Source organism: Paramacrobiotus metropolitanus, unplaced genomic scaffold (genome assembly GCF_019649055.1).
Source record: "Paramacrobiotus metropolitanus isolate TYO unplaced genomic scaffold, Prichtersi_v1.0 Parri_scaffold0000055, whole genome shotgun sequence".
Classification (NCBI taxonomy): domain Eukaryota; kingdom Metazoa; phylum Tardigrada; class Eutardigrada; order Parachela; family Macrobiotidae; genus Paramacrobiotus; species Paramacrobiotus metropolitanus.
The window spans coordinates 317,265-329,330 of NW_026570275.1; the positions used below are offsets into that span (position 1 = coordinate 317,265).

At 42.7% G+C, this 12,066-nt stretch overlaps 4 protein-coding genes across 4 annotated transcripts; 1 reads left to right on the top strand and 3 right to left on the bottom strand.

Moving 5' to 3' along the window:
- Positions 1-897: 897 nt before the first annotated feature.
- LOC129592731 (uncharacterized) lies at positions 898-2,057 on the bottom strand. Its single transcript, XM_055488838.1, has 2 exons — positions 1,640-2,057; positions 898-1,186 (listed from the first exon to the last, which is right to left on the bottom strand). Exons 1-2 carry the CDS (start codon positions 1,946-1,948, stop codon positions 1,085-1,087), a joined length of 411 nt encoding a protein of 136 aa, XP_055344813.1. The 5' UTR covers positions 1,949-2,057; the 3' UTR covers positions 898-1,084.
- A 79-nt stretch (positions 2,058-2,136) lies between these two features.
- LOC129592730 (uncharacterized) lies at positions 2,137-3,190 on the bottom strand. Its single transcript, XM_055488837.1, has 2 exons — positions 2,772-3,190; positions 2,137-2,451 (listed from the first exon to the last, which is right to left on the bottom strand). The coding sequence occupies exons 1-2, from the start codon at positions 3,087-3,089 to the stop codon at positions 2,350-2,352; spliced, it is 420 nt and encodes a 139-aa protein (XP_055344812.1). The 5' UTR covers positions 3,090-3,190; the 3' UTR covers positions 2,137-2,349.
- Positions 3,191-7,783: 4,593 nt separating this feature from the next.
- Positions 7,784-8,748, bottom strand: LOC129592732 (uncharacterized). Its single transcript, XM_055488839.1, has 2 exons — positions 8,292-8,748; positions 7,784-8,071 (listed from the first exon to the last, which is right to left on the bottom strand). Exons 1-2 carry the CDS (start codon positions 8,577-8,579, stop codon positions 7,988-7,990), a joined length of 372 nt encoding a protein of 123 aa, XP_055344814.1. The 5' UTR covers positions 8,580-8,748; the 3' UTR covers positions 7,784-7,987.
- A 2,155-nt stretch (positions 8,749-10,903) lies between these two features.
- LOC129592729 (uncharacterized) lies at positions 10,904-12,015 on the top strand. Its single transcript, XM_055488836.1, has 2 exons — positions 10,904-11,394; positions 11,774-12,015. Exons 1-2 carry the CDS (start codon positions 11,023-11,025, stop codon positions 11,861-11,863), a joined length of 462 nt encoding a protein of 153 aa, XP_055344811.1. The 5' UTR covers positions 10,904-11,022; the 3' UTR covers positions 11,864-12,015.
- The last annotated feature ends 51 nt before the right edge of the window (positions 12,016-12,066 follow it).

Here is a 12,066-nt window from a genome sequence, read left to right on the forward strand (position 1 = left end):
TCAGCTTGTCCATCGTATCCCAGTTCGTCCGGTGGCAAAAATGTTAGCGTACCAAAGCAAGCGTAGCTTGGCTTCTTTTACACTGGTCTGGAGTCTCTGGACCGTCTGGTCTGTAATTAATCTGAACTTCCACTTGTTTTTCGCTATTGCGATAACACGCTTTGTTTTCCTGTCCCTTTCCTTAGTTTCTCATCGTAATGGAGTTTATGCATAATCGGAGACAGGGATGATGTACCACTCTTTGTACCCTTCGGTGACAATGTGCTGTCCCAAATTTAGCGTTCATTATTACATAAGTGGATTTGTCATGCAGTGATGTAAAACCATACGTTTTCATCTTCAACGTGAAGGGGAAATGCAGTGAAGTGCCCCGGAATATACAAACACCAGGTGGTTATTCCCTTCAAGCCTTGGTAATATGTATTGGGCTTCATAATGTCTCGTAGGATGCCGAGAATTATTAATTATATGCTTATTACAGTTATTATTGGTAATTATTTATGCTAAATTCATAGCCCACCAAAACATCCCTAACACAGGAAAAACGTCGGCCGTAAATTGTGCGAAATTGTTTAAGGTTTATGACTACCCCGGATATTCCCAAAACCCAGCAGGTCATGTCATGGTCGTTATTTAATGAGAAGTTCCGGTATAATCGTTTGCTCGCGGCTACAGTTACGATTGTAAGGACAATAATACTACAAGTCATTTTCTCATAGAATGACTACGACAGTTACTGCATTGGTTGTGTTCGTATAACGGCACGGTTTCCCGTTTTCGGCGGCACTTACAATACCCGAAGTGGCACTGTAGTGCTTCGCCTGAATCGAGAATCCTGCTACTATTCTCTAGCTTTGTTAGTGCATTTCAGATTGTCACGTTTTACAGCTTCTGCTGCCGAGTCTGCAATTTTTGTAAAGAAATTCATTTCGATCAGTAGTGCTGCTTTCGGAATACCCAGCCATAGAGAAACAACTACAGGAAATGCTGTAACAGTACTTAAATTAACGCCTAGACCCCTCTAGCGACAGAAGTATTTTAATTAATGATCAGGAAATGTACAGGAGCAGCTTAATGTTTGATGTTATCCGTTGGATGCCTTTTCGTATGGATTTTTGGAATACTGAACAAAAAATCGTCGTCCATCACATGTTGCTTTGTACTTCCGTGTAGTGCTCGAGACGTCCTAATAAGGCAAAATATACGGGAAATAAATATTCGATTAGATCACTGTATTTAAATTAATACATCCCTTATCAGCTGTTTTTTTTCAATCACAAAATAGTGTTACCGGTATATGCTGCTTTAAAAACGCAGCCGAACAGGTAAAGCAAGTACAAGCTATGCAGCCAAGTACTTATATTCGAGCACTTACAATTTAATATAGTATATTCGAGTATTTACAGTTCTATATGTAGTAATATAGTACCAAATAATTAATTATGAAATAACGTTTAAGCAATTTTCTGATGGTAAATATAGAAAATGGTAAATATAGAAAATTCTTGATGCAGCGCCATGTCTGAACGCCCTTGTTCCCGCTACTATGCAGTAATTTTTAATACTCATTATTACAAATCCGAATTACAGTTGCGGTAATAGAAATAAGTGTTGCAGCAACAAGGTATCACAGCATTACCGAATACAAGGGATCTGTTTTGCCGCCGTTAATTCCGTGCTTGCCGAAGACGTGCACCTGCCAGACCAGTCCCGGATTGCGGGCCTTCAGCCAGGTGGCCATGTACTGCCACATATCGCCCACGGCGACCGCTTCCTGGGCGGGCGTTCCAGTGCTGGTGCGGTACGTGGAGCAGACGTAGGCCACCAGGGTGTTGATGTTGTCCAGCAAGCTGCCGCTGATGGACGTCTTGCTCTGGTCTACCTGCGCCCGCAGGCCGCTGACCACGCCGTACTCGATCGCGAGCAAAAACACCAGACGAAGCCACATGTTTACGGTTTCTGTTGCACTTATTATATAAACTCTTAATCTTAACGGCGCCTGTTAAAGCGAATTTATGTACAGTACTGTGACAGGTTGCTAAACATACAGAAGGTTGTTGATGGCTGTGATCGCTATTGTAGTATTCTCAGCTGTAATCAGCGCGGTGTATCGAGATTTTTTATCTGCTGGCAGAATCAGAACGGTGGAAAATTTATTGAGACTCCGCGCTTTCACTGTGCGCGCGTAACATGTGTGCGCTGAAGCATGCTAGTTCCGACAAAAGTGAAAATTTTATGTCAGTCTGAAGATTTAACGGTTAAATTCGATTTAACGCATTCATTCAGTTTTATTACATTGCTTTATTAAGCAGAAAAACCAAACTCCACAGGAATTTTATATTCTCCCGCTCATCCGTGGGAACGGCTGTCATCGGCGACCTTTGTACTTTGCACGAAGTATTTTCTGCCGTCGCAGGTGCCCTTGAACTTCTTTGTGGTTTTTGAGGAATCCTAAAACAAATGGAAACCACTGCATTTTTCATAAGAAATAACAACAAAACACAACACAACCGCAATAAAAGCCGGCAAGAATGATGGCAGTATTAACAGACAAAATTTTTAATTATTTTGGATTTATGAAAGTCCAGAAAAAAGCTATTGAATTCCTGATCCAAAATAATGATGTGGCTATACACGGCCTTGGTTTCATGTGAAGCGTTCATACATTATCCTGGTAAATTTTTTTCAAATACTGTGTATCCTCGAAACTACGCGGAAGAAATGTGCAAAATTGTGGCAAAATTATTGCGGTGAAAGTACCGGATTTTTACCGAGTAGAGCGCATCCTTCCGTCCGTTGTTGATGCCCTGCTTGCCGATAACCTGGACGTTCCAGGCGTATCCATGATGGCGGGCCTTCATCCACTGCGCCACATGCTGCCACATCTCGTCCACGGCCAGCGCTTCCTGTGCGCGGGTACCGGCCGTGTTCTTGTGGGTGTTGCAAGTCTGCGACACGGCCGTCGTGGCATCCTCCAGGAACGCTCCCGTCATGCTGGTCTCGCGGGAGTCCACCTCCACCTTGAGGGCGCTGGTCGCCGCCAGGAAGACAGCTAGTATACACAGGCAAATGGCTGGCGGTGATCCCATTATGGCGCGTGTAGCAAATACGATAACTTTAACGTGGATATATCTTGGTAAAATATTTGTACGCTTCCGTTCGCTATGGAGCAGCGGTATGTGTCAGTCTGGTTTCGAGCAAACCGACATGCAGTATGTAATGCCGGCTATACAAAAAAGATCAAAGTGCACGCTTTTTTTAAATCTCGCCGGCAGATCGATACAAATTCAGTCGACGTACTCGTACGTAGTAATCCTGAAAAACAGTACAACCAAATTTTTTTACTTGCTGCGTGCAGCGGACTGAGCGGAGGTATGGTACTGTACAACACCCAGAAAAAGTGCAGAAAATACCAAAGACAATAGAAATTTAGAGTACCGCTTTTATTTTGATGAATTAATTCCAAGAGATGGACGGAGTCATATACGGAACAGCCTTCGGTACTTCTATAGATATTTTGAATACCTGATATACACCTGTGCATGTGCAGAATTCTGTTTTGAATAAACGATTGCATGGGAATATATTATTGTATGTGTAACGTAGGTGTTAAAACAGCGAATTACGATAATGCCAAGTCTTGTTGTTATGCTTCCATAATAATTATGGATGTAACAGCAACCCAATCAAGGCCTAGTCAACAGATATGTCCGCAGACCAAACACAGAAAATAATAGGCCGGCGGCGATAAAAACAGCGAGGCAAAATCCATTCGACAAATTGCAAATCCGTTACGTTTTCCGGCAATGGCGGCTCGGCAACATTAGGCAGCTACTTGAGGTATTTTCCCTGGACTCGCATGTGAACGCCATTGCAGTCCCCTGCGTATATCAGATCACGTGGTCCGTGCTACAAAGTGAGCAGCCCAGTGATTAAATATTAGTGCAGCGCAAGCCCAAAACTTTACTCTTGTAAAGCACAAGTTGTGCGCCAAAAAGTAACAAATTATAAATAGGTCTCATCACTAACTCTCATGTACAAGTGCTTTTTATACGGAAGGAAAAAAGCATGAACTAATGTTTTATTTATTAAGCTTTTTAAATAATTATTTTACAGGACTATCGCAAAGTACCAAGTTTTATAACACTGAAGTGTTTCTATAGTCGATTTATGTAGAATAATTTAGTTTCCACATCGTAAACGAAACTGGTCGTATATGCCGGTTTTCGTAAAAATATGTAAACCGAGAAACCACGATAAACATCCAGCCCTTCGACGTTTTCGCAGTCCGGATATTTTCACAATCTGTGTTCGAGTACCGTACGACAGAGGCACGGTATTCTCCGCGCTGTTCCACATTAGAATACTTGATGACTTTTGATTAAATTCACCTGTCATGAATACCGCTTTCTGTAATAATAAAAACCCGTGGCATGGATCACTATTATTTTTTCTCGGTAAAGAAACAGAAATGTTTATCAATTAGGTTTACCTTATTATTTTCAAATTAAACTGATATGATATTCTATGAACGATCTCATGTTAGAAGTTGAAAACTAATGGTGTAGCACAAAATGAGAAACATTGATCAATCACTCAAAAAATTCGCATTTTATTTACAAGAATTCAAGTTTAAACTCAGATAGAGTTATCTTTTAGATTTTGTTTAATTTTTTGTAAAACAAAGACTGAAAGAAAGCATTTTCCGAAGCAAAGAATATAATAATCCTTTGGTTTTACTTGCTGCTCCGCTCGCTGCGCTGCGCTTGCTCACGCCGCAGCTCGGCGTCGCCTTCGACTCCGCCTTCGATTTCCGTAGAAACGGTTATTCGCTTCTGTATCATTGCGATAATGGAACGTTTGAACTACACCGTAAAAAATCTTTTTGGAAGAAAAAAGAATCGAACCCTTTGGTTTTACTTGCTCCTCCGCTCGCTGCGCTACGCTTGCTCACGCCGCCACTCGGCGTCGCCTTCGGCTCCGCCTTCGATTTCCGTAGAAACGGTTATTCGCTTCTGTATCATTGCGATATTGGAACGTTTGAACTACACCGTAAAAAATCTTTTTGGAAGAAAAAAGAATCGAACCCTTTGGTTTTACTTGCTGCTCCGCGCAGCGCAGCAAGTGCTGCTACGCTGCGCTAGCTTGGGCCGCAGCTCGGCGTCGCCTTTGGCTACGCCTACAGTTTCAACAGCAAGGGTGACAGCAGTCCGTTAACAATAGTTATTACGGTAGCCCTTACCGTGACAGAAACCGAGACGGTTACGGTAACATGGTACAGTTATGGTAGCGTAACATTTATTTCTGGTAACGCTAAATTAGAGTGGTGAAAGCTGGTAACGCGTTGCCATGAGATATTACAAAATAAATGCGGCCCAATGGGTCCTGTAAAACAGTGTGCTAATTAAGGTAAAATTGCTAACGATAGTAACGGTGCTAACTGTTTCTGACTTCGATTAGCATGGTTTGCTACATCATTGTGTCAAGGTAATGTTACCCGTTATGACCTTATGGTGACGTTTGGCTTGAATGACCGAACTCAGGCTTCGGTAGGGCACAAGCCGCAATATTCCTTTTTAATAAATACCGTGGTTGTACATTCAGTTAACTTTTATGGTTTAGTATCATTTTTACAAACAAAGTCTTTTAATGCCAGCGAAAAGAAAAATAAATGTGTTTCTAAAAAAGGAAAAACAAAGTGCTTCCGCTGTAATTGCTGCACCAGGTGCTTTGCTGCGCTTATTCATGCTCGGCGTCGCCTTGAGCTCTTTCTATAGAAACGGTCAATTCTTATAGCAACAGCATCTTATTGCTGTAACTCGGTACGCTAACGGTAACAGTTACGGTAATATGTACGGTAAACCGTTACGGTAACGGTAACAGGTAACAGTATAGCGTCAGGGTAACCCGTCGAAACGGTTATCTGTTACGCTAGCAAAAACTCGTAACAATAATTTTGGAATGGTAATCCGTTGCGAGTAATGGTTGCCCGTTACAATGCACGGTAATGCGCGGCAATTGCAAACGTACTGCGGATACGGTAGCGGTAGTGACTGAACCGCTACGGTTACAGCGATAACTCGCTTTTCGCGGTTACGATATTCGCTACAGTGTTTGGGTAATCGTAATACAAATTCGTTACGCCAACAATTATACATACTGAAAATGTACCACCAGGGCCGGATAAAATTTCCGGACGGGGTCCTAAAAAGCTGACGACCTATTCATATGTACGAAAGGTTCGACCAAACTGCCCCGGTGATTCTTCGCATGTCGGCTCCTCAAAAAATTAAATATCAGGGTCAGGCATAATTCCCGTACCGGGTTCTAAAAAATGGACCCTACATAATGTTTGTAAGGCGGGTTTGTGAAAAATGCCCCGGTGGTTCCCCGCATGTCGGTTTACGATCCACCCGGGATGGGCAAAATTTGCGGACCGGGTTCTAAAAAACGGACCCTCCATACTGTTTGTATGGCGGGTTCGTAAAAAATGCCCCGGTGGTTCCCCGCATGTCGGTTTCTCAAAAACGATCCACCCGGGGCGGGCAAAATTCCCGGACCGGGATCCAAAAAACGGACCCTCCATACTGTTTGTATGGCGGGTTCGTGAAAAATGCCCCGGCGGTTCCCCGCATGTCGGTTTCTCAAAACCGATCCACCCGAGGCGGGCAAAATTCCCGGACCTAATTCTAAAAAACGGACCCTCCATACTGCTTGTATGGCGGGTTCGTGAAAAATGCCCCGGTGGTTCCCCGCATGTCGGTTTCTCAAAAACGATCCACCCAGGGCAGTCTGTATGAGTGTACCGGGTCCAAATTTTCGATCTCTCAAGCATTTACTGCAGCAGGTCCGTCAAAAATAACCCGGTTAGTTTTTCGATTTTTTGCTACCTTCTCAATTGTTTCAGCGGGGGGCTGCGCCCCCCGCACCCCGTGCTTATTGGGGCTCCGCCCCAAACCCCGGCCAGGGGCTTCGCCCCTGGACCCCGGGGACCCAGCTCTCCGCATGTCGCACCGCAGATTAAAAACACTCGCTCGCTTCGCTCGCTCGCTTGATTACTGTATTTAGGTAATTAGGTAAAATCTTGAAAACGCGGAAATTGTTACCGACAAGGAAATGTGTCGGAAGTAGACAATTCATGGACTGCATGTGTTGATCAGCCTAATTAACGCAGAAAGAGTCTATATTGCCGAGTTTGCCGTAAGGTCACAGTAGGAATGCGTATCTTTGCAACGGATCTACGAGTACTCGAATGTTTCCAGACAGAACACCCTGGAGTCTTTGCAACTTTCCGCGATTAAAGTCTAATACCTTTTAGTATTTCAGTATGCGTAACAATCTTGAGCTTACTTACTACTCAGTAGTAAACATTAAAAACATTCAAATAGGTACAATACACAAAATAATATATTTTGAAATGAGCTTATTGTTAATTTTCATTTCCTTGCTATAATTGATAATAATAATAATAAGTTAAATTTTCTCACTCTTTCTGTGCCATTAGAGCGCTTCGCCGTATCGTACCTATTGGCAAGGTGGTGCCATTCACATTCCTTCCAGGTCTGTACGAGTATTGAAAATTTTGTTGTTTATTGTGCATAGTTGCCTCTGCGTAATACTGTAAATATCGTAGACGCAGCGTTTGTAAACTATACGGGCCCTTTTCTACTACCGGCTGCATAAAAAATGCCTGCGGCGCATACATATATTTAAGCGTCTGAATCTGGCAGATCGATAACAAGGAAGTTCCACAGGAGATACAACGCATAATTTCAAACGATGGGAAAGAAATCAGCGGTTTATCGGCGTAATTCTGTAGTGGACTGGTCGCTACAGGAAAAATCAACAACTGGTCATACGTAAAATATATTTGCCATGGGAGAAAATCGTTGACCTCAAGATGAAAAAACGTTTAATAAATGCAGAGACCAATTAACGTCGACAAGAACTCTGTTGGCGGAAGCCAAGCGGTGTGGAGCAACTCTTCTCAGGCTGAACGCGTCGGAACACCGTAAACACGGACCCGATTACCATCGCAATCCGCCGCGTAGAACTGATCATCTTTTCCTAACTGCAAAACCATCAATCAACATATAAACGTTCTCGATTACTTTAGGTTTGGAAATGCTGCAACTACAAGTGTACTTGTAATTCCTGGTAGTGAATTTATTTTTGTGATGTTCGTGTCGTGGTAAATGCACATTCTGGAGATAGCTACCGCTTAAAAATGAGTTAGAGTACGTGTCCGACCATTGCCGTTGCTCTAGGAGTACGAGACTAGTCCGGCATACCAGTGGCTTGGCCGGTATCGACGCTGTCAGCGGTATGACGGTCACTGTCCAGGCGTAGCCGGTCTTCTCGATTTTCTCGTTGTTCTGTATCCGGGCAGTGATGGCTGACTGGATTTGTGCCGTCGAGGCCCCGCGTCGCGCGTTCGTGCACTCGCCCAGGACGGCGGTCTGAGTGCGCAGAAACCATTTGTTGGTACGATGGTTCATGGCGTTCTCATCGGCCACAGTCAGGGAAGCGTCCGCCACAGCTATGACAACAGCCAGAAGAGCCAGCAGCTGACGGAACATGGTGAATTTCGTATGTGTAAGTCTGTTGTCATGCGGAAAAATTAAGTTACTGGATATTACTGTGCACCGGTTGATAATACGGTGCCTGATACTGTTCCGATGTATGGTAAATGAAGAAATGCAGCCAGTAATTTATACTGTTAACGCGATGACAACTGTACAGATAGAGTGCCGAAAGCAGTTACAAAAAGTTTTTGTGTGCCCTATGGTGGAATGATCTTGCACGTGTAAACCGGTAGTAAGATAGTACTGCACAATACGCTGAAAAGTCGGATCGCATTCCAAAGTATCCAGTTGCTGATAAAAAATACGAGGCCCGTTCAGAGTTTTACATGCATACATTTACATTGCCTCGAATCGGTGAAACGGTATTCCTTATCACGAATGCCGGTGTGGATGGCATGATTCTCCAGTCACGTTAAGAATTGAGTGAATTCCGGGCAGACTGACGTCTACCTGTGCAAAATTTCGGAATCTGCTTCGGTAAATCGACTGTCGTTTCCGGCGCAGTAGGGATAAATCTAGATGTATAGTGAAGTATGTATTTTTCTTAAAATTCTGCCTATGGATGTTCTTTCGTACCACGCTCCAAGATGTCAGCAGATTTTCTGCGTAAAAAATTTGCATTTTTTAAATATCTATTAAACCGTTATGTTTCTGCCATGCTATTGGTGGTCGATTCGAATTACGGAAGGATTTCTCTTCATATTGTAAAATAGAATGCATTGAGGTTATTTGATGCTCACACAAAATTTAGGCCTGCGAGAGCCAGTGCGACGCTTGTGGCGTATACAACCCTTTTTCTAAATGAACACTGAAAAAATGGTTTTTCTGTGGGGTCAACTGGTCTACAGTATACTGCAGTTTATAGGTTTACGAATCCATGTCTGTCTGTTCAAACGGAAATCTGGTTGGTTGGCTTCGACAGTAAGTAAGCTGCGCCTACGCGCAAATACTGCGCTTGTACCGATTAATGATGATATGCCAGCGCTCCCACGATTCCGCTGCGGCTAGCATCTGCAAAAAATATGTTGCAACCTACTGTGGTAAAAATGAAATTTCATAATGATATTAATTACTGTGTTCCGGCTAAACACAGGTATATTGGCATAAATGTTGTGCCGCTCCCTGTAATTACTAAACGCTGATCTTAACTAAGTGTAAGCTTTATGCTGCTGCGAGTTTGTGTTGTGCAACTTAACCAAAGTGTGTCAAAGTCTGTCACTTGAGAATTTGTACCGGTAACTGCGAAATACCGATCGCGAGTACGTTGGCGTTTTATGCGGTGTTTAATGCAACTACATGCCGCCAACGACAACGATTGTACGGGCTCCAAAAAAAAGTACAGTATAGCAAATTAAATAAGCTGCTTATACGGCATTTCAGCATAAGTACAAGTACATATAGTTCTTTGTTAATCACTATGTATGCAGTGTTTTAGTTGCAAAATAACGTAACTTATTTTTCCGTTTATCTATCCATCATCCATCCAGCCTAGCACGAGAGCGCCGGTCATCGGTGACCTTTGTACTGGGTAACCCATTTATCTTTTACCATCGTACGTAACCTTGCACTTTTTCACCATCGGTGGTAGATGGCACACTATACCCTGGATAAGTAATGTGTAGCGCAATTAATTTGTTTTCGATCGTGAAAAACAAAAGTTTGTTATTCCGTTACTGGCGTGCAAGTTGTTTGGCGACTCTAAGAACACCCATATCATCCATCTGCTAAAATTTGTAATACTACCACTAGCCAAAAGACGACACGTAACATTAAACGGTGCACATTATGTTGTTATCAAGCGAAGTATTTTAACAATTTCGGGGACCACATTATACGAGCAAATACTGAATCGATATTACTTCGAATAATTGGATATTAGTGATCATACTACCATACTTCAAATTCGTCATGGTCATTGATTGGTATTTGGACATAATTTGGTGCTAGCAGGGATACATGCTTAGCAGATAGCACCACAGATAATATTTCTTGAATGTTATTTTTTTTTGTGTTCTGAATTTCTCCAGAATTTACCCGAAAAGTTGCGTCAAATTCAATTCAAGGCAAGGGCAGTCACAATTACCAATCAATTTAAATTACACAAAAAAATCTAAATTTCCCCAGCTTTCCTACATATTTTTTTCTAATATACAGTATACGGTGTATGAATTTTAAAAAAAATTTTCTGTCGGCAGCAAAAACAGTTTAATCCAGTTGTACTTTCAACACATTTATATCAACCGGCGCGGTGTGGCTGTGTGGCATATACAGTGCCTGTTTGTTGAAACCGTGAGGACGTTTTACTTCAACATTAGTCTTTTCCCGGTGCAACATTGTACCGATCTCCAGTATAACGCAAACAAACCAAGAAAGGTGCAAAGGTCAAGGTGTGCTTCTCACCGACATTTCTTGGCACCGGGAATAACATTTAACGAGCATGTTCGTTGTCGGCCACAATTATTTTACTGCATTCTGCATTGCTACTGCAAAAGCCGCCCCAGTCCACTATCAATCGCTGACCCGTGCACTGTGCAGTAAATCGAGAATGTACCGCGTACTGCTTCTTCTCATCGCCGCCGTGGTGGTCAGCGGCGAGCTGCGCGTGGACCATACGGAGAACACCATGGCGGTCCGCTCGCCGCTCTTCAATAACGCCAACGGCGCCGCCCGGGCCGCCTGCACGGAGGGTGCCACGGCGGAGCAGATGAGCTCGCGTATCGCTGACCGCATGAAGGACGTCCGCAAGGAGAAGTTCACCTGGCTGGTCACCGTGACGCCGACGGGCGCCTCTACCGGAAGCCGACCTACGGTATTTGCACAACAGACGTTAATGATTATTTTTTTTATCGCGCAGTAAATTCTTTGTTAATAACTTTGACTTCTCTTTGTTTTCAGTTTTTAGTTTTTCTTTTCTTGTTTGTTACCCTCCGTGTTTGTTGCATTTTTCACATACAAGTATTAGTGACAAGTATCTCCTTCTGTAATTTCTCTTGTATTTAACATTGTTTTTATTATTATTTGTTAATATATTTCTTTATACTTTTTTCGTATATAATAAAAAAATTTTATTTCGCTTCTAAAGAACCTGATTTTTCTTTGTGGTGAAAAGTATAAATGTTAAGCGTGGTTTCTAGCGATAATGTTTTGCTGTTGCGTCTGAGTTAGGTGTTGTTCTATGCATTTTGCAGCCAGGGAAAAACGATCAAATCTACGCCGCGGATTGCAATGGCCAGCATATTCGCATCCACGGAAGGTTCACCGAGGCGACCTCAAATTAGACGAGAACTGGAATTCCCAACCCTCGTGAATTAAAAGATGATACAAGACTTACTTTAAAATTTCGTTCACTATGGATACGTAAAGAAATTGTATGCTTGTTTAGCGCAACAAGATATTTATCAAATGATAATGAATAAGGGTCATCACCGTACGATCCGAATCGACTGGTTATGCGTACAACCTTTATGGCAAATACATAAAC